A 27714-nucleotide genomic window follows, 5' to 3' on the forward strand; every position below is an offset into this window, starting at 1 on the left:
TGTAGCATTTCAAAAATAAGCTAGGAGCTTTCTAACATTTTTTTCATATTTATTTTTATTATTTTAAATAAATGACATCTTTTACCCTTCTCAATTAAAACATTTTTGGCCCTTTTTTTCTCCTATATTTTTATTCCTTCCTCTTCCGCAACTCTTGACCAATCATCAACTTTTTAAAGTTCTAACTCCAACTTTCCGTTCATAAATAAATGACATCGTTTATCTTTCGTTCAAGCATTATTCTCCTTCCTTTGTAATAAAAAAACTTGTGATGAAATTACTCCCCAAAGTAATATAAAAAAAATGTAAATTTTAACTGTTATATTTTTAAAATCCTAAATTTTCAAATTTTTTTAATATATAAATTTGAAGTGTTCTTCCATATAATAAGATCAATTTAATTTGCTACCTACTTAGCTAAAATTGTTGAATATTAAGAGAAAAAAAATGCAGCAAAATTAAAACAAAAAAAAAAAGTAAATATGAGAACAAAAAAAAAAAGTTGGAGTTAGAACTTTAAAAAGTTGATGATTGGCTCAATCGAGAGCGTGTTAGACATAATCGAATTCGTAATTTTTAAGTATGAGAATTATGCTTTACTCATTTGATCATCGGCTAGGTGTGAGGGTATTATTGTTATTGTTATTTTTTTTTTATTTTTTATTTTTGGAAAACCATAACTGAATGCATTAAATCCAATAAAAGAGTGTCAATAAGATAAGTAGGCAGAGTGTCCAACCACTCGCTGTAACCCGACACAAAAACGGTCTCCGCGAGCCACATAGTGGGCATCACAATTCGTAGATCGTTTAGTAAAACAGAAACATACACCACTTATTGAGGATGCAGTTTCTTTAATATCATCAATTACAATACCAAAAGCGGAATCAAAAGAGATTGAAAATAAAACATTATTATTATTATTATTATTAGAGAAAGGGGTCAAATAGGCCTTCCTGAAAAGTCAATTAGTCTCTTAAACTTTTAAAATGTGCAATTAAACTCATTAACAATTTATTTTGAAGCAATGAAATATAAAAATCAATTAATGACCTGTTATCACAGGTCATTAGGGTTCCGACAACCTGCTAACGAGATTCCAGCTAAATTTCAGACAACAAAGTGACCGGTGAATGGTCGCTCACGGAGAAGGAGACCAAGGTCGCTTTCTCCTCTCCTTAGAGAAGGCGACGGTGGTCGCCTTCTTAGGTCGGAGAAAGTAACCTTGGTCTCCTAATCTGTGACCGGCGACCAATCGCCGGTCGCCAGTAACTTTATTGTCTGAAATGTTGTTGGCGGGTTGCTGAAATCTTAAGATTTTTGGACTTCAGTATATCAAAATAAATTATTGATGAGTGTAATTATACATTTATACTTTAAAAAAAATTAAAGACTAATTGACTTTTTAGATAAAGTTGGATGTTTATTTGAGTTTTTCCCTTATTATTATTACTAGAAAGTGGCGTGAATGTGGAGTTGTGTTTGCGGAGACGGCGCAATTGCGGGCTTCTAGTAGTGACTGTGCGAGCGGATGACGCGGTCAGCCGGTCCCTACTACAATATTGTTTTCTTGTCCATTTTGGGCTGGTCCAACCTCTGGCCGCAATCGTGGAACATCCTTAATTCCCTCGCTCCGTCCCTAGTCCCCACCCCCATCCCGCATCATTAATTTCTATGGTCTTCTCTAACTGGACTTGGTCTCTAATCATCCCAGATTAGATAGGAATTAGGACTGCTTTATTTAATGCTTAATTAAGATGCATAAAACAAATATTTACATCTACTCTTAAACCTTATTTTCCATCCTAGATCTAATCTAACACACTAATAAGAATTAAGAAACGGAGTAACTTGGATGTGAACTGACCTCCAGATAACATCAAATTTCTTCTTCGGTTGAATCCCACAGGCGCCATAACTCAGAGAGTTAGATGACAGCCTTCTCTTGACGAACACTGTCACTGAGTATTTAACATACCGTTAAAAATATTTAGTATATATTATAATTTATATATAAATTAAAGAACCTTCTAGTTAAGCATGACATTGTTATTTCTTATGCAACTCAATATGATTTCTAAATAGTAAAAATTCTTATTGCATTTATTTATTTATTTATTGTGGTAAAAGTTTTACCAATTCAAGCATAAAAAGAATCCATATTATCTTCGTCTTGTAAATTGCTCTCTCCTTTATCTTATACTTTGTCTTGGACGGGCGCTTCTACGTATTTCCTTTCCATCCAAACAAGACATAAAGTTGTCACAAGACTTGGTCCCTCCGGCATGCTACTACCCAAAACTTTTTCAAAAAGTGAAAGGAAGATTACTTTGTTGGATTTAATGCCATATTTGGACAACTTATAAAGACAAAATCAATTCTAAGTCCATATTCCTACTTCAATTATTTAATTGTGTCATTATTATATTGTGAACTATGCTTATAAGAGAGTTTTTTAACAACACCTCTCAAATCCTTTAAAAAGTTAAAATATATTTATATTAATAGAAATGATCAAATAAGTCCCTAAACTTTATCTACTCAAAACGTCAATTAGACTGTTAAACTTTAAGAGAGTTACAATTAAATCCACAAACATGTTATCTTAGAGCAATAAAATCCACTAACTTATTGGTGACCTGTAATTGCAAGTAAATTAGAGTTTCAATCAATTCCGACGATCCTTCGGCAAACATTTGACCAAATTCCAATAAGTTAGGTCAAATATCGGCGATCGGTGGGCGATCGTCAATGATCACTAGTTTTTGACCTAGTTATTTTATTCAATGACATCAAGTTATTCTCTTATAGGGGAGGTTGTGAGTTCGAGTCTCAGTGGAGACAATATTGACTATTTGTGCTTCATTTGATTGAAAAAGTAATTACGAACAGATACTACGTTGTAATAGAGTTGGTAGTAATAAAAAAATGATATTATTATTATTATATTATTATTATTATTATGATTATGATTTTAAACAAAAATGGGTGCCACGACCTCTTCTGGATAATCATCGTCCACATTCCATTATTACTTAGTCGGCCATGACGGTCGTGGCGACAACGCGCACAAATTGGTGTTGCCCCTTTGGCGGTCCAATCTGGTTTTGACGGGTCAAATGTCAAACCCTCCTTCCTATTAAAACTTTGCCAATTTGCCCCAATTGCTCAAAAGATTCATCGATCGCTCGTTTGTTTGTTTGTTTTTTTTTCATCCCCAAATCTAATCTGTACACCACCCGATTCTGCGTTGAATCTAGGGCGGCGCGTGAATTGCGCTTGCCGTGAATCGGCCTCGTGTCTTATATCGCCGAATCTGGATGGGCCAGTCTCCGTCGATCCACCAATCCTGGCCTGGTGGGTCTACTCACCGTAACCGTAGTTGTTATCCGAAGCCTGTTGCTAAACATCGCCGATCAATGTCTGATCATTCACAGCAGGATGTTTTGTCGATGGTGCAGTCGGATGAAGACGCCGCGCCAAGTTCGGAGGACGGTTTCGGAGGGTGCGATTACAGCGACGGGGTTCCTGACGAATGCTTAGCGCTGATTTTTCAATCCTTGAGCTCCGGTGACCGGAAAAGCTGCTCCCTCGTCTGCCGGAGGTGGCTCCTCGTGGAAGGACAGAGCCGCCACCGTCTCTCCCTCAACGCCAAATCCGATGTCCTCCCGCATGTTCCTGCCATCTTCTCTCGATACGATTCCGTTACCAAACTAGCCCTCCGCTGCGACCGCAAATCCGTGAGCATCAACGATGAGGCTTTGGTCCAAATCTCCCTCCGCTGCCGAAACCTCACGCGGCTGAAGCTGCACGGCTGCCGCGACGTCACCGATGTCGGGATGGCGGCGTTCGCGCAGAACTGTAAGAGCTTGAAAAAATTCTCCTGCGGGACTTGCATGTTCGGAGCCGAAGGTATGAATGCTCTGCTCGATAACTGCTCTTCCCTTGAGGAACTATCGGTCAAACGCCTCCGCGGCATCAACGATGGCCTCGCTGCTGAGCCAATTGGCCCAGGAGCGGCGGCTTCGTCGCTGAAATCGATTTGTTTGAAAGAGCTTTATAATGGACAGTGCTTTGGACCATTGATCATTGGGTCAAAGAATTTAAGAACTCTTAAGCTATTGCGTTGTTTGGGGGATTGGGATAGCATTTTGGAGAATGTTGCTTCTAGGCAAAATTGTTTAGTTGAAATGCATTTAGAGCGCCTTCAAGTGAGTGATGCTGGGCTCATAGCAGTGTCCAATTGTTTGGAATTGGAGATTTTACATTTGGTTAGGACTCCTGAATGCACAGATGAAGGTGTTGTAGCAGTGGCTAAAAACTGTAAGCTATTGAGGAAAGTTCACATTGATGGATGGAGAACGAACCGGATAGGCGATGATGCCTTGCTTGCTATTGCTGAGAACAGTGCAAAACTTAAAGAGCTGGTCCTCATTGGTTTAAACCCTACCTCCATTAGTCTCTCTGCTATTGCTTCTAATTGTCAGCAATTAGAAAGATTGGCTCTTTGTGGTAGCGAGACAATTGGTGATCCTGAAGTGTCATGTATTGCCAGTAAATGCGGGGCTCTGAAGAAGCTTTGTATCAAGGGATGTGAGGTGAGTGATGAGGGGATTATGGCTTTCGCTTCGGGCTGTCCGAATTTGGTGAAAATTAAGGTCAAGAAATGCAAACGTGTTACTGGAGGGGCTGCGGATTCGTTGAGGGCAGCAAGGCATTCCTTAGTGGTGAATTTAGACGTTGATGAAATTGAAGCTGAGCCTGTGGATGGTAGTACAAGCGATGCTGGAGCACCAGATGAAGGTGTAGAGTTCCACTCTGCTGTGAGTACAGTGACCAGTGGTGGTGGTGGTGGTGGTAGCGGTAGCGTTGTTGTTGATGCTGATATGCCATCGAGCAGTAATGGAGGTCGATCATCGGCACCTAAGTCAAGGTTTGGATTTTTTGTAGGAAGAACCCTTTTGCCTTGCACATTTAGAAGGTGGTCAAATGGTAATGCTAGCTTCAATGACAGCCAATGAGCTGTATGAACAACTGTTAGAATACAGTAAAAACTTTGTTAATGCATTGAGTGTAATGAGTTCAAGTCTCTTATTTGTTCATTCAAGTCCCAAGAAACTGTATTTTTTAGCCGTTCCATTTAAAGTGAGTCAAGTTCAAACATCATATATCACACCTATCTTCCATTTATGTAACATTCTCAATCCGCACATTATATTATGATGATTATTACCTTAATGCTCCTTTTTTGGTGTCTTACTCACAGTTATGTGTGTGTTTAGTGTTTTTCTTTGTGTATGATCATCTTTCTTGGCAGGGGCTCGGCTGGAACAGACCTATAAGGGTTGAATCGTTCCACGCATTCTGTGTTGAATATCATCCATGCTGTGGGAACACTGGGTGAACAATGTCAAATTGTTGGTATGTTCTTAGGCTCTATGGTTTGAATATGCAGAGAAAGTGATTGGAACTATTGGGTTTGATTTGGTCAATGTAGATTTCCCTGGGCGTTGAGGAAATCCCCCTGGGATTGATAGATCAACGGCTGACCAGTTCAACAAGACTGTGGAGCACATTATGAGGAGAAAATATAGGCAGAAGAGAGGAAGGTTCAGCCTGAAATGTCATGTAAACTACCAATTTCCTGTTGGCATTTCAGTGGCCCCGCAGCTTTTAGATATCTCAATTGTAGATCTGTTTTACCTCTGTGACTAACTGAGTTGTCCTGTACGGGCCTCAATTGTAGATCTGTGTAAAATGTAAATGACGATTCCAAAAAATAAAATCATACTCAGCTTCATCACGTTATAAAATTGTCACGATTCCGACCCCCTGCCCTGTATGGGTTTATAGCACATCTTGTTTGTGGTTGACCTAACGCTCTTCAAAGAAGCATCTATAGGTCAACTAGACTTATTTTTTTTGGAAGAAAAATACCAAATGCATTAATCAAGATGGGAAACAAGTGCAGTATAAAATGAAATGTGTTTTTCCCCATTACATAAATGCATTGCAATGATTCGTCAATTAGTATATGGAGAAGCAGAGAAAAAATAGGTACATGTTGGGTGCATATTGCTACATGCATCTTGGTTCATGACTTAACTATTGTGTAAATTATATCATGTGATAGGGCATGTGGACCTGGTATACATGCGGATAAGATATTATGTACAAATAAACGAAATGTATATAATATGCTAATTTCATGTATAAAATATGAACCATGGTGGACCTTAATCCATAATATAACCATTGATCCATTGGTGTCTGCTCACCATAAACCAAAAGCTTAAGTTATAATAACCAATTGATTTTTTTAAGGGTCATTTGGAAACTTGAAAAATGACTTTCGAGGTTGTTTTTTTTTGTTTTTTTTTTTTTAATGTTTGATTATCAACGAAATATACTCATTATGATCATAGAACAAATGACATATTTTGACAGAAAATGTTTTTTCAAGATTTTTACTCTAAAGACTTTTCTGGATTCTCATGATATTTAGTTCTCTCTTTCTGAGTGGTGTTAAATTGGCAGCCAACCATCTGTCTAGTTATTATTTGAATTATTGGACTGGATTAGTTTAATTAAAATATAAATCTAGTCGAATTGAGCAAAACAATAAAAACGTTAATTTAGACTTATTATATTTATCAATTGCGGATTAAAATATGAATTTGATTAAACGAAACCAAACAAAAGAAATCATTGCCCCGACTCACAATGCAAAAAATTTAAAAAGAGTTTTTTTTTTTTCCTTGAATGTATTTAGTTCAAGATTATTACATTTATTAATGGAGTTTAACTAATTCGAGCCAATTAATAAAAATTGTGGCCTAATCTGGCTCACATCACCAAAAGAAAAATTATATACTTATCAATTTTTGTATGCTAGTGACTCTTTGAATAGCTACTTTCTCAATATATTGAAGAAATACAAAGAGTCAATAACACCTACACTAAGGCTCGAACTCACAATCTCCTATATAAGAATCCAACCCGGGTGTCATCTGAGCACAATGTGCTTGACAATTTATGTATTTTTTTTTATAATATGATATAAATTAAATATTATTTATTTACATTTTTTATTATTATAAGCTATGAGGGGGAAACCCAAGAAAATTAGAGTGCGCGACTGTCCCATCTTTTGAGGCGGGAACTCTTCTTATGTATTTTGCTCCACACTAATTTTACCAAATCGTCATTTGGGATTAAGGTGGGGTGACATAAGGACTTTTAGACCTCTACCATGAGTGAGTGAACAATTGACAAGAATATCAACCACTTTATTCTACTCCCTAAAAACATGTTCACCGCCTCAAATGTTTTAATTTATTTATATTTCTAATTTCTAATTAGTAACCCTATAACTAGTATATATTTTAATTTAAACTTTTATATTAAATTATAAATAATGATAATAATAATAATAATAATTATTAAAATAATTTATATTTTATAAGAAATAAATTTGTAATGGATTTATGCGTATATTTTTAAAATGAGCCAAATAAGACATTTTAACTTTTATCAAAAAAAAAAAAGAAGAGAGACTATTTTTAAAATTTGAATTAAACACAAAAATAAACTACTCCGAATTTTTTAGAAATTAATTATTTTTTTAAAAATCATTGTTCAGAAAATATTGTTCTATTTCCAAACCCACCCTTAATGATTTATTTGATAGTTCAATTGCGATACCATCAATTCATTTGAGGGCTTATTTAATCTTAATTTTTAAAAAAAAAAAAAAAAAAAACCTAATCCCTAATTTGCTAAACACCTAAAGTCCCTAAAGGACAAAAGTCCAAAACCCGTAAACCCTGAGAAGACAAGCTCACAAGCAGAACCCTAAACCCTATTCTGAAATCTCAAAATGCTTTCTGCCTGACTGCCTCAGCCTCGCCATCCACCAGGACCGCCGGCCGCCAGCCAAAGGCGGCGAGACGCCAATTCGCAGCCTCCGACCTCCGTAAGCAGACAATCAGTTCCCTCACCTCCGTCCGCCAGAGTTCTGCCTCGCCAGCCGCTGTCCCCCAGGTGCAAGCCTCGTCTTGACCTCCCCGTCCGGCAGGAAGGTAATGAATAGTTGAATGCTTCGTATGAATTTTGTGGTATATAGTTATATACTCCATTAGTCCGTATGAATTTTGTGGTATATAGTTATATACTCCATTACACCGTATGAATTTTGTAGCCGAATCAAATGATATGTGCTGTATACTTGAAGAGGATGAGGAAAGAAAATATACCCCGTGAGAATTGAAAGGATGAGGAAAGAAAAAAAAAACTTTATGCATTATTATTATTATTATTATTATTATTATTATTATTATTATTATTATTATTATTATTATTATTATTATTATTATTATTATTTCATTCAGAAAAATTAAGTATAGAGATTAAATTTTTAATTTTTGATTGATATGATGGAAAGTTTTGGCAGTTTGGTATTTTTGTTGTCCTTGAGAAATTGATGAAGATTTATGCATTTTAAGGTTAAGAACTTTAACATTAAGAATGGCATACATCTGACTAGGGAGTTGATCGGGGACAGGGATGGGAAGGAATTCATTCCCCGGGTGGGGATGATGGGGAATGGGGTGGGGTTTCAGGGGCAGGAATGGCTGGATGAGTAATATCTCCCCGCACCTGCCCCATTTCCACCCATAACCATAACCAAATGCCGTTTGTCCACCTCAGCTAGGGCTTATGGAACCCTAATTGACAATTGTACTTGGCTTCTTCCAACTGCAGACTCCTAAACATTGCCCACAAACTCACTCTGGGCACAATTCAGAAGTTCGATTCTACAACACTTTTTCCTGCAATGGATGAGATGATTGCCTCTGCGAAAAAAGATGTGAGGTTTTCTTGCTCTCTTTGTTTTCTCGTTTTCCCCTTCTGCAATAGCTTTTTATTTTTTCATTAATTGACCTAAATTTGTTATCTTTACCAATAATTTGGTGTTTTCATGATGTCTTAAGAGAAACAAGGAGTAAGTGTTTTTTTTTTTTTTTTTTTTTTTTTTTTTTTTTCCAGTGCTTTTATTCCATGCTCATTAGCTATGCTAATCTTGCATCAAGAATAAGTGTCATATAAGCAGAGATTATTCTGTAAATTACATTCTGAAGTAATGCTTTTAGTAGTACTCTATATTACCATCTTTTAGATTCTGATGTCTATGGAAATTTTCTTAGTTAATTTCTCATTTTGGTGCATCTTTAAGCAGCCATGTGGGTTGAGAATACATACCATCTTTTTTCTTGTTAACATTACACTTTTTTTGGATTACCTCTTCAAAGTTATAGATTTCTTGAGAGTTTCTTTGTAGCATCAGTTAGCATTTGAGTATACAAACTGTGCTTCTGAAAGAAAGAAATAAACTAGTTGTATACACAGAGTACTGAGTAGGCTTAGTGGAGTGTCGATGCTTTTAATTTCATTTAAATTTCATTGGATTATTATTTAGAGTCTAAATTGGTTGTATTCTGAACGGATTTTTATATTAATTGAGTATATGTAAGTCTCCATTATTATGTCTTCACAACTGATGACTTCAAGGCTACTGGCTCCTTGTTATGGTGTTAAGGTACTTGTTGAAATTGTGAAGTTAGCCCAAAAACGTGGAATGGAAGGTAGCAAAGGAGGCTGGAAGGACTTTTTGAAATTTTTTGACAAGAAGTTTGGATCTAGCTTGAGTGACCCTGCCAAGAGGTCTACTGATGTCTTAGCTGCATTTTTAAAAACATTTAATCAAAAGGAGGATTTGAAGGTAACTGATAGAGATGATTTGTTTAATGAGCCAGATGATAAGATACTTTTATTCACATTATTCCAGTATCTTATTTCCTTTAAAGTTTTTAGTAATTAATATTGCAGTAAGCAGTCTCCTTACTCCCTTCTCAATGCAGATATTTGAGAAGGTATTACAATGTCATTTCAATCGTGATGCTGTGGTTGAATTCCAAAAAAGTTCAGCAGACACTGAATCCCCTGAACAGGTCTATATTATATAATACATGCACACATTTTCTTTTGAACTATATTGGTCACTGAACATATTACTGGAACACTGTAGATGGAAGTTAACACTTTAAATAAGGTAGGTGCTAAACTAACTACTAGGTACATTTTACCAGAAACTGTGAACTAAGTATGATCTAGCCGCTAATAATTATTAGTCCTTTTCTTTTACCATGATTATTAAATGTGGGCATATATTTTTCTAAGGTTGTGACTTCTGGACTGGTTCAATTTACTAGCTTGCTACCATTCATTACCATGGAAATAGATTGCTTGGTTTTGTTCACAGATTATTTGACCACTTTTAGTATTTTGGCATTTTATTCCTTTGTTCTATTTTCTCCGTATAGTTTGCATATGGAATAATTAATATGTTTTGATCAAGAAGGTTTGTAATCGTTGAACAATTTGGATACTAATTCAATTGCTGTGGTAGTGCAGAGGCTAGTTCGCTTAACTCTTGAAAACCCTCAATATCCAGTTGATTATTCCTTCCCGTCACATGAGGAGGTGATATCTTTTTCTAATCAATGATTATGTTTGTTTCAGCATCTACTTGTAACCATAGTTATAAATGCATCCTGCCTCAGGTTTACTTGGGTTTTCATTAATCTAATGTAGCATCCTGAGGTTCATCTAATTAAACTTGTTAAGTCTATCTACTTCTCCTTTCCTATCATTATTCGAAAAGAGCAAGCAACTCTTGTGTTATTGCCTCAATACATGAATACTTTGTTGTCTTTCTAAGCTTGCATTTTAGTTAATCATTCCTTTTGTAAGTATACTATTTTGTTGAGAATACATTTTTTCTTCTCTCACCCTTATTTGAATTTGGGTCATTGAGCAGGGCTGGCTAAATACCAAACGCAGTAAAAAGTCCAAGGTTATGCAATCAACTGAAATGCTTGCAGTTGACTGTGAGATGGCTCTTTGTCATGATGGCACTGAAGCTTTAATCAGGGTCTGTGCTGTTGATCGGAATTTAAAGGTATTTTTCAGTATAGTTCTAATAAGAACTGTAAGGTTTATTTAGTATTTACCTAAACCAGTTGACAACAAGGAGTATTTCTGGTGATTTACAGATTTTGATTTTGCTTTTATATAATATTTTTCATCATGGATCACCTTAAATCACAGTGGAGTTTGGAATACTTCAGGTTAAACTTGATGAATTTGTAAAGCCCAGTAAAGCAATTGCAGATTACAGATCTGATATTACAGGAATTACTGCAACAGATTTAGATGGAGTTACTTGTTCCTTGGCTGATGTACAGGTAAATCTCTGTTATTTGGGCTGTCCTAGATTTATGCCAAAAGATCACTCAAACTTTTTTTGCATTCCTACAGAAATCTTTAAAGAAGTTGTTATCTCACGGAAAGATATTAGTTGGCCACAGCTTATACAATGACCTTCGAGGTAAGCCAACTAGTCAAATCTTATTGTGTCCATTTTTGAATTATTTACAGAAGTTTTGGTCTATGCCAAGTGTTAATTCCTAATATTGCTGCATACTGGCTAACACTTGTACCCGTACTAGAAGTTTTACTATTATTTTGCTACTGAGTATTATAATTCAGTGCACTTAATTTCTTAAATTCTGTTTTGTTCTCCTTGGGGACTCATCCAACCCACATTTTAGCTTATAAATAAACATATTACTTTACAGCTTTACAGATAGATCATCCAAGAGTCATTGACACGGCTTATGTCTTCAAATACCGGGATGAGCCTCCTAACAGAAAACCTTCGCTAAGTAACTTATGTAAAGTAAGTCCTGGTGCAGCAGATCTGGTCATTTTGTATTTATTCTTTCTTCTGGTGCCAAAACTTGTAAATTAAACTTTATATTTGTCCCTACTCCTCTATTCTACTTGCACATGTTAAGACAATGTCAAAAGCACACAGAAATAAGGTTGGGTTGGGTTGGGTTATGACCACTGCAATTTTATGACGATGAACTCATAAAAAGTAATTCTCAACAGTTTGTGTTAGGTTTTGAACTTCGGAAGAAGGGATCTCCACATAATTGCTTGGATGATGCATGTGCTGCAATGAAGCTTGTTATTCAAAAAGTTGAGCATGATGTTGATGATGTTGTACCTTTCGTCCGTGAAAAGGTAGCTTCAACCCATTTCTGCTCATTTCCTTCCAACAAAGTACTTCTAACCTACTGCATCATTCCTTGAATTTAGGTCCAAGAGGAGGTACAGATGGCAAAACTTCTTGTCCACAGGGTACCAGTGGTTGTTTCTAGTGATGATTTACATAAAGTGATTTCTGGAGAGTTCACTGTTGAAGTTAAGGTTAGGACAATATCTATTAGTGTGTTCATATTCATTTCCACATGTTGTGACCATAGTTCCAGATCTGCATGTCTTTCCTGTCAATGTTGAAATAATGAAATTCAAAATTTCATTGTCTATATAAATTAGCTAATACTGATTAACATTGAGATACATATTGCTCTTAGCTTGATTATTGAATTAAATATCAATAAGAGATATATGTTCATTTTATGAAGCATCTTTTGCCGTTTAATTTATCCAGGCTGCACAATGCAATCATTTTTACAGTATTATCACCATTCATGGGTTCTATTTCTTCAATTTAATACTGAAGTATTATATACTATGATATGAATTTTTGTTTTCTATTGACATTCCAATCTGTATTTGTGTTAACCCTAGCCTCCAAGCCCATGAGGGTTTTATAATTATATAGTCTCTCTCTCTCTCTCTCTCTCTCTCTCTCTCTCTCTCTCTCTTTCTCTCTCTCTCTCTCTCTCTCTCTCTCTCTCTTGTGTAGTGAATTCAAAGTCGTCCTATTCTCAGAATAAAAACTGTGTTTGCAGACTAATAAAAAACCTCGAGGAGATCGGTATTCTGCATTTGCAATTTTTGAAAATCAGCAAGCGGCAAATGAGGCATTTGAAAAGATTGAAGGTATCCTAGAAAAGGTGTGTATATTTTGGTGATTTTTTTTTAGTAAGTGAATTCCCCAAGTACCAAAAGTGATTTTCTTTCCTCAATAACAACCATTACTTTATTTAAAATGACTTTGAAGCAAGGAGGGAGAAATGGACGATATAGTAGTAGCCAACTAGCTATGTTCTTTCCTGCATTACCCTCTTTTCTGTACGGGGATATGACTATGCATTGTTTAACATCTTTAGCTCATACTTTGAGAGCTGTCTTGTTTTCTGCATTTTATCTGTGCATCCGAGAGATTAGGATTGATATCTAATAACCCTGTTGTCAATATGTTCTCTTCTAGGATACATCTGGGCGGCCCCAGAAACTCGTATCATTTCAACTTGACACTGGAGTATCTGGGAGTTTATGTGTTTGCAAGATGGCCCGTGATGATTCTTGTAAAAGTAACAATGCATCTACTAAACGGCCACTTCAAGATGAGGAGCCCTTGGGTGAATCCAAGAAATCCAGGACAGATTATCAAGGCGAAGAGCTAGAGAAGAACAATATTACTGCCACAAGTGATCAGTCTGAAACCTACTTGAAGGAGATTGAACGGCTGAAGCGAGAACTAAGCCAAAGAGATCAAGAAATCTCCAACTTAAAGGAGATTGAACGGCTGAAGCGAGAGCTAAGCCAAAGAGATCAAGAAATCGCCAACTTAAATAAAATCGTTGTTGCGCTTACGAGGAAACAGGGACTTTAGCCCATTCACATTTCCATGCACGGTTTCACAGGGATTGAAGCCCTGACTGCAACTTAAGGGCTTTACAACAGTTAGTATTCTGTGCTTCCATAGCCTCAAATTGGGACTTAACTAAAATTCCTTTTACTGCATTCCTTAACTGAACTACTCCAATGTAGGATTCATCTCCCCCAGTTTTGGTTGAGCTTGTCAGTGTAAGTTTTGTATTTTACCCAACAATACATTGTATTATGGGATTTTATTGAACTCTAGTTTACAGTGACATGGTAGAAATTTCTTGTATTAAACATTCACAGACTAGTTTTGTGAGACATTAAAGATTTTGATTTCAAAATTGTTGCCACCTACATAAGTGCATCCAGTTAGTTCATTGATCAGAATGTAGAAACCACTGATCGTACAATGTCGTAGGTTACTTTGGACTGCCATTGGATGAGTCAAAACCTTATGCTTTCCATAATCCCAACGGAAGTGACTTATTAATCTTTTTAGTTTGAGCCGGTCATATATGAATAAATTGATTTGTGTCAGTCAATTATGAACAATTTTAGATTGTTAGGTTAGTTTAACCTCTTTGTGGTCAAGACAACTTGTGGTTTAACCTCCTTGGCTGGTTTAACCAACGAGAGCAACTTATTAATCTTTTTAGTATGAGTCGATCAGTTAAGAATAACTTGATTTGTATCTACCAGCTACGAACAATCCTAGGTTGCCAAGCTGGTTTAACCTCGTTGTGGTCAAGACAACTCGTGGTCAGTTATGATCAACCCTAGGCTGGTTTAACCTCCTTGTGATCAGGACAACCCGTAGTCAGCTATGAGCAACCTCAAGGTGGCTTAACCTCCCTGTGGTCAGCTATAGACAACCCCAAGCTGGTTTAACCTTCTTGTGGCTATGAGCAATCCTTGGTTAGCTATGCACAACACTATGTTCGTTTAGCCTTCTAGTGATACACACTCTTGCTTAGTGATCGCAAGTTTCCGTCATTACTAAAAAGAAAAAGAAAAAAAGCTTATGCTTCCTTTGTAAGATGGTATATTTTTATGTCCAAATCCAAACAAATAAAAAATCAAAACAATTCAAGCAATCCAATCCAGTAGATGATCAAGCACCCCATTCCAGAAGAAAAGCCACCATTTTCAGAAATCAAGAGCGTGGATTGTAGTATCCATACACGCCATAAAACGTCTGTGCAAAAGTCATGATCAACAAGATGACAGCAGCAAAGAAGGAGATAGTCGCCCAAGGATTATTGAAATACTTGTGCTTCAATGCCGCTCTCCAGGCATTCCACCGGTGATCATAATACCGGTTTATCTGCTCCGACAGCCGGGAAAGATAAGTGTCATTGATGTCGAACACCACTTCTTGACACAGGCGATTGAAAAGCTCAGCCACTTCCGCATCACTCCCCAGCCAGTGCTCGATTATCCCAAAGTAATGGAGGTAACTCACATCCGCCGGGGAATTTATCAGATTATCCATGAAGATAATGTAGGACGTTATGTCGTTACTGCAGTCCAGATGGCACTGCTCGAATGCGATGAGGTTAAGGAACAGGGATTTTGTCCCATCATGGATTAACAGCCTGGGAATCTTGAGGTACCCATTCTTGAATTTTATGTCCCAGAATCTGTCTGTTTTCCTTTTCTTGAACTTAATCCCAGCTTCCCTCAACTCGGAAACGCAGTGAATCAATTGTTGTCTCCTTTTATCTGCCACGCGGCTGCTATGTGACCATTTCTTGATCCAGATTCTCGGGGAGGGCTTTGGCCCTGTTCTCAGAAGGCTTCGCCGGAAAACGTCGAGGCAATGGAGGCCACCCAGATCGGTGAAGGGGTCAAAAGCTTTTGTATTGGCTCCAATGGAGGTCTCCAGTTTGCTCAAATCGCGTTTAGTCAAGGGCTCATCAGAGGGCATGAGTGGATCGAAGAATCTGAGCGCTAATTTCGCCACAATCCCGGGATTCCCGGACTGGATTTCGTAGAGGATTTCAAGAATGAAAAATGGGATTTGATTCTCCAGCATTATCATATCCCTCTGGATCGAGTGCATGGACCCACGCATCGCGAAAACCGGGTCGTTCCTCGCATACCCGAGTTGCTTAAACCCTCCGGCGGCGGCGCCGCGGAAGAGCTCGAGGACGAAACACCCGTCAAGAACCATCATTTCCACGAATTCATTACTGCCCAGAGCGATTAAGGATCCCTCGTAGCACCCTCGAGCTTTCTCCTCCACCTCTCTAATGGCGTTCAGGTACAAACCCACCTCCTGGCTCGTCCGCTTCAGGATATGATAAACCGCCCGCCATTTGTGACGATCCATGTTCTTCAGACGCCGCTTTCCATGGTGGTAAGGCCCCAACGACACAATCTGAGGAATGTAAGCTTTGTCGTCGTCTTTCCTTAAACTCAACGGGACTCTATAGATACAGAGCTTTGACCACGACCCAGAATCGTCGTCTTGCTTCGCTTGCTCCAGCTTGTCCTTGATGCTAATCGCCCATTCCGTTCCCGGCGATGTGGGACCCTCCTCAATCTTCACGGATTCTCGGAAACTAACTGAGCTGTCTGTGCAGTCAATCTTTACGGATTGTTCAGTGTTAATCTGCAGTTGTGGGGATTGGGGGTGGGGGGTTTGAGCGTTTTGGAGACGATTATCCAAAGTTTGGTTGAGTTTGAGGGTGATAAGGTACCAACTCAAGAGTTCTTTGTTGAACACTGCCACCATTTTTGCTGCAAATAGCAAGCAACGTTGGGGGCGTGGGAAACCTTTGTTTTGGAGTGATTAATAAATTATTGTTCCATTCTCAAAAATAAATAAATTATTGTTCCTTGCCAGTTGCCACAAATCTTGTTGGTTGTACATCATGATTCATGATTGTAACTGTTGGGATAGGTCAATCGGCCTAGTGGGGCCGGTAGACCAAGTATAAAGGTGGCTCGAATGAGGCAAATTATTATGTGGACCCGCAGGATCCACCTAACAATGTGGACTCAAATTTAAAAATACATAATTTATATACTGAATATCCACAATTCAGTATATAAATTATATTGTAATGTAGATCTGAGTCCATGACATAACTGTTACTCGAAAGATTAACCCACATGATTCATTGGATTACTTATCACTAATTAACCATTAGAGCATAATGTTTCACTAACAACAAATGCATGGAATAGTTATTGTGGAGTGGACCATATACTCGATGTTAGTATATTATGTAATTTTAGTTTATTTACTAATTGTTTATATACTATGAGTTTAAAACAAAATTATAATAGGTGTATAATATGTTAACGGTTAATAGACCAGGATCCATAATGCGTCTGGTGATTCGCGATAACATTTACATCAATTAGCCTAGTGGACTCACAAGATGGAACAGATTAGGACAATTCTAATAGATTTTTTTAAGATTAGAACAACATGTACTTCCTAAAGTTTACTCTCAACTTTTACTCACATTTGTGTTCAAATTTGATTGGAGGAAAAAAAGAATAGATAAATATAATATCCCCTTATAAAATTGAGCAATCAAAGTATGCCAAATCATAGAAAGTAAAAAATGAAGTATGAAATAGGACTACATGTACTACTCCGAATATTAATCTTCATAACAATATTAAGCATGACATCATATTAAATGTCATTAATTTTTCATGAATGACCATTGTGTGACCGTTTCACCTTCATTATTTGACTATGAATATCCATGATTGTTCATAATGCACCTTTGGGCCACCATAAAGACTTCCTCTTTTCAATGTGTCCATGAATTAACTGACCACCGACTCTACTTGCTGTGACATGAGGTAGTTTGGATGATGTAAATGTGATGATAATTGATTTTACTCATTTAAAAAGTTTACCTTGAATTTTTAAGAAAGTTTTGTTTACTCCATATATATTTCTTTCTTCCCACATGTCACTTAACTCTTGAACCTTGTATCAAAATATTATATGTTGCAAATAATGCAAAAGAGATAAGTATCGATAAAAACGTATTAACTTATTCTTAAAAGGAACTATTCAAACGAGATCACTATTTTCAATTTCAAAGGTTTCAATTAGAATTACTTAGATAAAATGTTTTAGTCTAAAACTCTTGCCATGTAATCAATATGAAAGCATGAAAGTATGAAACTATTCAGTGGAGAACATTAAAAGCACTAAACCATGAAAGTATGTAAGTTATTGATTTACTAAATGTATAAACACAAAGGACTTCATGGCCCAATGGATAAGGCGCTGGTCTACGAAACCAGAGATTCTGGGTTCGATCCCCAGTGAAGTCGAAATTTTATGAAGGCCGATAGGCTTTATTCCCTTCCGTTAAGGCGGTTGCATACATTTGAATGGCTTTTATATTTTCCATTTTAATTTTATTTCTTATCGAACTAGAAGTATTGTTTTTGATGATGCAAGAAATAAATTTAGAAGTGAAGTATTCTTATTTGAGAAATAAGATTTCAAATATTCAAGGAAAAACTTTTTTTTTTTTTTTTTTTCATTTCAAGTTGCTCCCTTATAAGGGAGGTTGTGGGATCGAGTCTCAATGGAGACGATATTGGCTCTTTGTGTTTCAATAGGTTGAGAAAATAATTATGAACAAATACTACATTCTAATAGAGTTAGTAGTATTCAAAAAAAAGTTCCTCGTTTGTTAGTCAAAATAATTTTAATTATCTTAAATGGAATTTATTGTTGGACTCTATTACAAGAAATGACATTAGTGAATGGTGTATGACAATTTATATCGTGGATTAGGGTCCATATGACATTGTGGACCCTTGATCAAAATGACGGTGTTTTTATATTTAAGCTTTAATAGATTCTGTAGTTATCCGTTTCTCATGTTTCAATACAAATTTTAATTTATTCCAAGTATAGAATCAATATTCTTAAGGTACATAATTTCATAACAAGAGACACCAAAACTCACAACACAAGACACATACACATTTTATATATTTACTTAGGCTAACCACATCCCTGCAAAGAACCCATTGACAAAGTGATGTGGTAAAATGAGGTGGAATAATATGCTATTTATATTTTATTTTTATTGCTTACTTGGATTGCCAATTTGCAAGTAATGCAAATTGGCAAACCATTTGCATCGTACAAAGCTGCTGCCACAGCAGCAGCAGCAGCAGCTTTATACCTTTTTTTAAAAAAAAAAAAAATTTTATTTTATATATGTACTTTTTGTTTGTTTTCTTTATTTATTTTATTGTTTGGGGTCCACTTTTCAAAATAGATTAGATTTGCAGAGATGTGGTGTGAATAGTAGATGATTTGCAAATGGGATGATGTGGAAGTGGGACTCATTTTTGAGAGTGGGAAATATTTGCAGGGATAAGGACAGCCTTATTCTCAAATGTGATTTATGTAGATAATATAGGTTCTATAGGCACATAATTTTATAATACAAGATATAAATTCATAAAATAAAATACACAATATGTTGTGTGTTACATAACTACTAATATATTTCAGGTACAGAATTCATACGTTTAAGGTATAGAATTGCAACACATGAAACACAGAAACGCATAACACAAGACACATACACATGTTTTATATTTATTTTAGTTGAAGTACATAATCAATATTTCTAAGGTACATATCAGAATTGTATAACATAAGACATAAAAACGCATAACGCATGACATAAAAACGCATAGCACAAGACATAAAAATGCATAGCGAAATATACAAAAGCGCATGTTATATTACTTTATTTCATATGCAAAATCCATACGCTTAAGGTACAAAATTGCATCACATAAGATACAGAAACACATAACACAAGACACATACACATGCTTTACAGGAAAAAAAAATCCGTGACGTGAATTGAAAAATAAACAATTGTTGTCAAAATTAAAATTCAAAATTACGTTGTTTAGGATCAGGGTCCACTTTATAACGATTGATGATGTATTGACGTTGAAACTTGATCTAATCCAATAATCTACCTGTCAATGGACCCTTCTAAGTTAATCAAACGTGGGAAATGAAATGATGTCCGATGTCCATTGCTTTCACAGTTTCACATTCCCCTATCCTTATCACATAGCTTCAGCACTTGGTATTATCATACTTTCTATTTTCATCATAACCATGATCAAAACTTAAAATTTCCACTTTCAAAAAAAAAAAAAAAACACAAAAAACACAAAAAACTTAGAATTTCCAAAATGGTATTTAAATATTATACATTTATCAAATTGTCTAATTAATAAAAAGATGTATCGCGTCTCAATTAAAAGATTAAACTAAAATAAATATATTCATCTATTCTTCACTAGTGTTCAATTAACCCATTGATCTAATATAAGAGCTAAATTGATACATAAGTTTCTTAAAATTCTTGCATTTACCATTTTAACTGGACGCCATGCCATCAGAACTATATGGAACCTGGTAAAAATGGTAAATGCAAGAATTTTAAGAAGTTTATGTATCAAATTTGCTCTTATTTTAAATCAAGGGGTCAATTGAGCACTTGTGAGTAGTAGATATGCATATTTGACCATTCTGCCTTAAACTAATACGGAGTAATAAGATTGTACATTTATATTTTATCTATATTATTTTCCACGTAATTAATAATATATTTGCTTCACGATAGACTATAAATTATATTTTAATATTGAATGTTTAATTTAATGAATAGGATGTAAGAGTTACAAATATAATAATAATATAAATGTCGAGGGCAACCACAACTGAACTAGTGAAACAATTATTTTGATAATCACAAGATTTCAAGTTTCATTATTTGAGTATCGTGTTGATTAATTGGGTGACATTCATCGTTGACCCACCTATTAAGGTGCACAAAAATAATAAAATATGACAAGTAAATATAGTAATTAATAAATATAAACGTATTAATAGCATATAATATTAAATTATATTGATTAATACAAGCCGAAACTTCAGTCTTGCACCAACCATCGTTGACCCGCCTATTAAGGTGCACCAAAATATTCCGTGTGCATAAAATTACAAGTACTCTACACGCACAAGTTTTTTAAGTGTGATTACGTTTTGTTCGCGGTTTTTTATTTCAACGAATTAATAAATTTAAATGTAAATAGTCAACTTAATAATTATAACTTTTTTTAATATTATAGTTCCATGATCTATAATCACTACTCGAAAGTGTACATTTGATAAATCATGCTCTTATTTATCTGCACTAAAAAAGACTCGACGTGATAAACTCAACCGAAAGAGTGTTGACAAAAATCAAACTTAGTAATCATCCATGTATAAGAATCATGTTCCACTCAATAGATCATCGTTTTTGGGGTGGGGAGCTCTTCTTTGACACTTACGTATAACTTTTACTTTCAAATAGAGTCTCTTACGACATAATACTCTCAAGTCTTAGTCAAATTCAACCAGTTTGGTTGGCGTGAGTGACTGTACACTCTCATCCCTTAAGAGAGGTCGGGAGTTTGAACCCCTTCTCATATGGAAAAATCAATCTAACCAGCATTTTTGCTCTTTAATCGAACCAATCCGAGTATGATACGAGTTTAAAGGTTTGCCTTACAATTAGAGGGTCTGCTCAGTACACCTCATCGCCTGACGAAACAAAATTAGTAGTCAAATTCATCGTGAGAGATTGAATTAACAACACTATGCACAATCAATGGACCAACTTGTTCAAATTGAAGGATATGAACCAAATTTCAAGAACAATGAAGAGATCAAAAATTCAAAATGCATTGTACCCAACATACTTAACATTAGAATCTTACTTAATACCCTGGCTGGTGTACCATACTTCAACTGGTAAAGCCAGGCCACAGGGATGCAAGTAGACAACCATTTCATTGATCTGAGTTCAGACTTCAGACTCATGCCAGTTATGTGACTGCAACAAAGATTACAACTTTACATCACATTTTGTGGAGAAAAAAAAAACAATTGGAAAGGGAAGTTTATAAATTTATATTCACAATATATAATATTCAAAAAAAGGAAAATTAAGCAAGAACGTATTCGAGCTTGAGCTCATGGAATCATGTGTATAATGGAAGAAGGGAAGATTTCAGCTCAGCTGAGTTCCTTTCTGAGGGATCGCAACTCTAATCACTCAAATCAAAAAGAGAAGAGAGGAGAAGTCAAAAGGGGCATAAAGAAAGAATGAAATCAACACTGAAAAAAAAAAAAAAAAAAAAGTTTGGTATGTTGTATCAACTGCTATATAAGAGCTGACTTCATGGATAACTCTCCAAATGTCGTTGGCTACTTCTCCTCCCTCCCCAGAACGCCCTACTAAACGAGCCTTGTATAGTTCGTATATCAACTTATAACTAATTCTCCCCAGAACGCCTAGTAGACGAGGCTTGTATATCAATGTTCCTTGCCACATGCTTTCTCTTCCTGGAACTGCGTCTTCTAGATCGTGGCTTTGTAGTGCGTTTCTCGGTGCTCTCTTGGATTAACTTTTCAGCGGTAGGCAGTTCAGGAGGAGCATCGGGCCATGGAGTGCGTTTTGCTCGGATAGTAACATCCAACCGTGGGTCGATTATCCATCTGCATAAAATAGAATATTTTAACGACAATCAAAAGAGTACGAAAACAACCAATATCAAAATGTTCAACCGACTCAAACCAAGAAGACCAATAGGCTGGAGTTGAACTTGTAACCTAGTAGTTACCAAATCAACTGGTTGGGGTTGCCCCGTATTATGAAATATATACACTTATGGAGAGCAATACTAGAGAAGACAATCACTTGATAAAAATTAAGGGGAAACAAAAGTAGTGTCATGATTCATGAAACAACCTAGTAAAGTAGTATAGTAATCTAAGTAGAAACTAACCTGGCGGGGAATTTACTGTCTGCCCTTGCCTCGACTCGTAGCCACCAAAGCATAACCTTGCGCCCGCAATTTCCTAGAGGTTCCACGACCGAAGAATCCTTCAGCAAAGACATTGGGCTGTCAACATCTTCTCCAGCCTCCACTATTCTACCCAAATCCTTAGCCCATTCCGGCTTGTCTTCAGCATCTTTCCAAACTAACCTAGAATTCAACACGAACCCAGCCCATTCGAACTTCCCGGGCAGCACGACTGCCTTGTCTCCAATGTACCTCGCACTCTTCTCCCCGTAGCGGGACGGATCAAAGCTATGCCAACCTATTAGATTGTTCGACGAATTGCAAGCCGGACCTTGAACGGGCAGTTGCATATGGTTTTCCTGGGAACCCCCGGAATGAGCAAGAATGGCAACAGAGATTGCGGCGATCCATTTCGCCTTTTGGATCTCGTCGAATAACTCCAGACTGTGCATATTACTATCATCCACAAACATCACTATCCCATCTAGGTTTTCATCTCTTACATGTCTGCTCACAATTCACAGTTCAAAATTCAAAATTCAAAACAAACAACACCTATTCTATCAACTATCAAATCCAATTTCAAATTTTGAAATACCTCAAAGCATGAACTCGCATTTTGGACTCCAGTTTGTGGCGATGCTTCCATAGAATCGGCATTTTCTCGGGGAATCCGATGTGGATTGTCCGGAGCCCCGACTTGGTTACCAACGAGGCGGTCTCGTTTGTGGTTCCGCCGGCTTCCACGACAATCCAGATTACATTGTACGGAACGTTCATCAGAGAATGCATCACTCCGGTGAGGTGCAAAGTCTGGAAGGTTCGAACATAGGTGGGAGTTATAGCAATCACAGTCTTAGGACTCTTGACGCCATATTGAAACCTCTGTTCCCTCTGAACGATCTCGATGATCTTGTGAGCCTGAATCACCTCCGTCGAATTGGGGTGCGGCCAGGGGCGTATCAAGATCCCGTGCCGCCCAACCACCACGCGGCTGCTCGAAACCGTCGCGTTCGCCGGAGCGCCGCGGTCCAGAGCTTCTAGAACGGAGAGGGCCGGGAGAGAGTACAGGGTATTAGAGGCGGTGGAGGAGGAGTTGGATAGGAAAAGGAAGAAGACGGAGCGGGAGAATCTGAAGCCGAGTACCAGACTAATCAGACAGCAGAGAGCGTGAAGCACAAGCCACACCACCGTCGCCGGCGATTTCCCGTCGGGAGACGATTCCAACGACAACGCTCCCCGGAAACTGTTGCTCCTCCGGCCCAGCTTCATCATTTCCTCCTCCTCTTCCAACAACACAGTTCGAAATCAAATGAGAGGAGAAGGGGGGATTGATTCACTGGAGCGTTAAGATTCAGAGGCGAAACGGGTTTGAAGAAGAGGCGGAATGTTCGGTAAGATGTTAAGGCGAATCATCACAAAGATTCCTTAAAGCTTACGAATCAAACAATTGATTGCTCGCTTGAAGGCTGACTTTACTGCTAGACGCCATGATCGAGCACCTGAATCTTTTTGCTGGGTTTTCGGACGAAAATGGCCAAGGGTTTTGAACTCTGAAGCGCTGAACCAGGATGAAATCTAGGACATCAGACACGGGGGTATTTTAGTAATTTGTGACGTGTAATCGTGTATTGCCAAAATTGGGAAAACATCAAGACACTTTCCTAATTCTTGTTCAACTGCCGATTACAATGTATCAACTCCTAAATATTCTCCCTAAACAAACGTTAATTGGTCTGGAAAAAACTGCTAATATAGTAATTTTTTCTTTTTTCTTTTTCCCCACAATAAGATTTTGTGATTGAAGCAATATTGTTCATATGGCAATAATCTAGCGAATGATTAATTGTATTTAAAACTCTCTTCACCCAACATGATGGGGAGTTCACACCAATTGGATATGGGGATAGACAAATTATTCTATGGGCATGGGTTTATCTTGCAAGATACCCTGACTCAAAGAACACAAATTACATATTAAATGTTTACAATTTACATATTAAGATCATTTTCAACCTATTACACCAAATTTTACATCAAAAAAGATATTTTTAAAATATTCTTACACCAAATTTTATTCATCTCCAACCCATTACACCAAATTCTATTTCTACACTTAAATAATTTGTTTTCTTATAAATTAAAACTTTAATTTTTTAATATAAAATTTAATTGTAATGCAACTAATATTTTTATTCCATAATAATATAACATATAACAACTATTACATTTAATTTTCAAAATTACCATATCGTTCCTACAAATGCTCAAACCCAAATGCCAGTGTGCACAAATCAGCGCCATTTTGGCGTTTGGTGTCACAAATGTCGCTCCCTTGGAGAAGACCTAAATGTTCACAATTTGTAAAAGGTAAATTATTAACATCTTACATATAATAAAGCTATATGGTTGGGAAATAATTAATGTTATAATTAATTACCAACATTATTATTATTACTAGCTATAAATATAAAATAGCCACAACATCTTTTACTAAAAAAAAAAAAAAAAAAAAAAAAGCACAACATTTGAAAAATAAAATAGTTATTTTTTTTTTCTCGCCCATAACAAAGGATTACATTTATTGAATTAATGGAGTTATTAAATGTTATGATATTAGGATTAAGGATTCCGATTCCCGATTAATAGAAAATATGAAACGATGCAATATTAGTTAAATCTCTGGCTTTACAATGAAAGTCTATTTGATATGCTTTTGTTATTTATGGTGGTTCTTGTGATTACAATATTAATTAAATTTTCGATGAAAGCATGTTCAATATCTGAAACAGTGCAATTAATGCAAGTCTCTACATATAATTTTTCTCCATCTCAAATGCTTCAAAGAAATGGCAGAAGCGAGAAGGGATGAAGAAATCAAATGTTGCGGGTCGTGGGTCAATTATTGGACTTCATAATTAAAAAAAGGAATAAGGGTCAAATAGGCCATTGAACTGCACCCAATAATGCAATTAGGCCACTGAACCAAAAAAAACAACAATTAGGCCACTAAACTAAGCAATTTCATTCAATTATTCTAATTTACAGGTTTTGTAGGTTACTAAAAGGTCACCCGAACAATTTAAAATATTTTTTTAAAAAATATTATTTAAAAATAATAAATTGAAAAAAAAAAAACTCGTCTCCGGCAATGGAGACGAAGAAACTTTCTTCGTCTCCGGCAATGGAGACGAAGAAACTCTTCGTCTCCATGGCCGGAGACGGAGAGTCTCTTCGTCTCCGGCCATGGAGACGAAGAAACTTTCTTCGTCCATGGCCGGAGACAAGAAACTCGTCTTCGGCGGAGACGGTTAATATTTTTTTTTTTTTTAATTTTAATTTTAATTTATTATTTTTTAAATAATAATTTTTTAAAAAACATTTTAAATTGTTTGGGTGACCTGTTAGTAACCTACAAAACTTGTAAATTAGAATAATTGAATGAAATTGCTTAGTTTAGTGACCTAATTGTTGTTTTTTTTTTAGTTCAGTGGCCTAATTGCATTATTGTGTGCAGTTCGATGGCCTATTTGACCCTTATTCCTTAAAAAAAAAATCATTTAAGCCATAAATAAAATTTTAAATATATATAAATATATATATCGTATGGGTCTTTAATGTTTTTCTGGATGTCTAAAATTAAGATTTTTAAAAGAAAAAAAAATACATTTGAATTATCTCCACAAAAAGTGGTCCTGGACTTATAAAATGACATTTGAGTTTATGGAATGCCATGTGCATAAAGAATATATTATATAATCATATAAAAAAATGTATTCAATTAGAGTTTAAATTTATTCATACAAAATTTGAAATTTGCTTTCTAAATGTAATTATCTTAGTTATTATTCGTATTGTGAAAATTATAATATAGATGAAATACAATTAAGAATAAATCAATGTAATTATGTAAATTCTCTCTATAAGTTTATTTGAATATGTACATAATTAGAGATTATATTAACCATACAAAATTTTAATTATAATTTTGTATTCTATAAAAATAATAAATACTTGACCAATGGAAGCTCAAAAATATTATTATATTAAACAATTTAAAATATTTTTATTTTTTCTATTATTTATTTATTTATATTTATAATAACATAAAATTTTCCCCGTGCATCGCGCGGGTGAATTACTAGTTAAGTATATAAATTGTGTATTTTCAACTTGGGTCCACTTTGCAAGGTGGACCCTAGTCCATGGTATAACAACTTACAGGGCGTTTGGTTGGAGGGATTTTAAATTCCTTTCCCACTTAATTCCCACCTAATTCCAAAGACCATTAAATTCCGTAGTTTGGTTGGAATTAAAATCCCATGTCCCCCCTGGTATTTTAATTCCTGGGAAAAAAAGATAGTGATGAGTCAAAATTACCCCTTCCTTTTTTAACATAAAATTAATGTCTAACAACAATAATTGACATTTTTGACTTTATACTACTTATTGCCTTTCAATTCCCATGTATACCAAACATTGGAATTGAAATTCCCAGTAATTCTATTCCTGTCAACCAAACACTGGAATTTAAATTCCCACTTTATTCCCAGTAATTCAACTCCCATGGAATTACAATTCCTTTCCCATATAATTCCCCCCTCCAACCAAACGCCCTGTTATGGGATAGGATTGGGCTACTTGTGCGTAAAAAAAATGTATAATTTGGTGTTAAAAACAATATTATTTAAGAATATACCAAGCATTTTCTGTGTTAATAACCAAAATTTATTTTAATTCATTTAATTGCATTGATATTTATACTTTGAGCTCAATACAATTATACTAAAGTTATTTTCATTTTTGGTCTCACGATTATTATGTCACATAAATTTATTTTCGTCACATTTGATGCGTGACTTTCATTTTGTTATCACATTTGATTTTTTCAATCAATTTTTTTATAAACATGATCAGAATGCATCACATTATCTTTCAAAAATAAAAATCAATTTTTTAATTCAAAGACATTCTGATCAAATACTAAATCATCAAATGAAAGAATGATAATGAAGGATATTAAGAATAAGAGGTAAAAGTTTTGGAGTGGTGAATAATATTACTAATATAGTATTAAATTATTATATATTTTACCTAATATATTTATATATTTACAAAATAAACCCAACA

The 27714-nt window shown here is 35.7% G+C and overlaps 4 protein-coding genes and 1 non-coding gene across 6 annotated transcripts; 3 read left to right on the plus strand and 2 right to left on the minus strand.

Moving 5' to 3' along the window:
• Window positions 1-3044: 3044 nt before the first annotated feature.
• Window positions 3045-5808, plus strand: LOC109177666 (F-box protein At1g47056-like). 2 transcript variants are annotated; one of them, XR_002053614.1, is made up of 3 exons: window positions 3045-4933; window positions 5318-5421; window positions 5498-5808. XR_002053614.1 is itself a non-coding variant. In XM_019327090.1 (1 exon), exon 1 carries the CDS (start codon window positions 3321-3323, stop codon window positions 5019-5021), a length of 1701 nt encoding a protein of 566 aa, XP_019182635.1. In that variant the 5' UTR covers window positions 3046-3320; the 3' UTR covers window positions 5022-5183. The 2 variants fall into 2 exon arrangements, 1 of the variants encoding a protein (XP_019182635.1); XM_019327090.1 differs by lacking the exons at window positions 5318-5421; window positions 5498-5808 and having other exon boundaries at window positions 3046-5183.
• A 1984-nt stretch (window positions 5809-7792) lies between these two features.
• LOC109177668 (small RNA degrading nuclease 3-like) lies at window positions 7793-14045 on the plus strand. The gene is made up of 13 exons (XM_019327092.1): window positions 7793-8081; window positions 8764-8869; window positions 9599-9781; window positions 9921-10010; window positions 10474-10542; window positions 10880-11020; window positions 11190-11306; window positions 11380-11449; window positions 11700-11800; window positions 12016-12150; window positions 12226-12336; window positions 12885-12989; window positions 13307-14045. The coding sequence occupies exons 2-13, from the start codon at window positions 8837-8839 to the stop codon at window positions 13709-13711; spliced, it is 1560 nt and encodes a 519-aa protein (XP_019182637.1). The 5' UTR covers window positions 7793-8081; window positions 8764-8836; the 3' UTR covers window positions 13712-14045.
• Window positions 14046-14708: 663 nt separating this feature from the next.
• LOC109177667 (UPF0481 protein At3g47200-like) lies at window positions 14709-16626 on the minus strand. Its single transcript, XM_019327091.1, has one exon. It carries the CDS (start codon window positions 16439-16441, stop codon window positions 14858-14860), a length of 1584 nt encoding a protein of 527 aa, XP_019182636.1. The 5' UTR covers window positions 16442-16626; the 3' UTR covers window positions 14709-14857.
• Window positions 16627-17939: 1313 nt separating this feature from the next.
• Window positions 17940-18012, plus strand: TRNAR-ACG. Its single transcript has one exon. It is a non-coding gene; the product is annotated as a tRNA-Arg (tRNA).
• A 3657-nt stretch (window positions 18013-21669) lies between these two features.
• On the minus strand, window positions 21670-24165 carry LOC109177669 (probable beta-1,4-xylosyltransferase IRX14). The gene is made up of 3 exons (XM_019327093.1): window positions 23183-24165; window positions 22567-23091; window positions 21670-22276 (listed from the first exon to the last, which is right to left on the minus strand). The coding sequence occupies exons 1-3, from the start codon at window positions 23857-23859 to the stop codon at window positions 22054-22056; spliced, it is 1425 nt and encodes a 474-aa protein (XP_019182638.1). The 5' UTR covers window positions 23860-24165; the 3' UTR covers window positions 21670-22053.
• Window positions 24166-27714: the final 3549 nt, after the last annotated feature.

This window comes from Ipomoea nil, unplaced genomic scaffold (assembly GCF_001879475.1).
Source record: "Ipomoea nil cultivar Tokyo-kokei standard unplaced genomic scaffold, Asagao_1.1 scaffold0805, whole genome shotgun sequence".
Classification (NCBI taxonomy): domain Eukaryota; kingdom Viridiplantae; phylum Streptophyta; class Magnoliopsida; order Solanales; family Convolvulaceae; genus Ipomoea; species Ipomoea nil.

Excerpts from the sequence above, each read along its gene's own strand:
- LOC109177666 (XM_019327090.1), top strand. The coding sequence starts at position 3,321 with ATGGGCCAGTCTCCGTCGATCCACCAATCCTGGCCTGGTGGGTCTACT.
- LOC109177668 (XM_019327092.1), top strand. The coding sequence starts at position 8,837 with ATGGATGAGATGATTGCCTCTGCGAAAAAAGAT. Across the intron at positions 10,543-10,879 it reads CCTTCCCGTCACATGAGGAG|GGCTGGCTAAATACCAAACG; the intron begins GTGATATCTTTT and ends GTCATTGAGCAG. Across the intron at positions 11,450-11,699 it reads CTTATACAATGACCTTCGAG|CTTTACAGATAGATCATCCA; the intron begins GTAAGCCAACTA and ends ATTACTTTACAG.
- LOC109177667 (XM_019327091.1), bottom strand. The coding sequence starts at position 16,441 with ATGGTGGCAGTGTTCAACAAAGAACTCTTGAGTTGGTACCTTATCACC.
- LOC109177669 (XM_019327093.1), bottom strand. The coding sequence starts at position 23,859 with ATGATGAAGCTGGGCCGGAGGAGCAACAGTTTCCGGGGAGCGTTGTCG. Across the intron at positions 23,092-23,182 it reads ATGCGAGTTCATGCTTTGAG|ACATGTAAGAGATGAAAACC; the intron begins GTATTTCAAAAT and ends AATTGTGAGCAG. Across the intron at positions 22,277-22,566 it reads GACAGTAAATTCCCCGCCAG|ATGGATAATCGACCCACGGT; the intron begins GTTAGTTTCTAC and ends TATTTTATGCAG.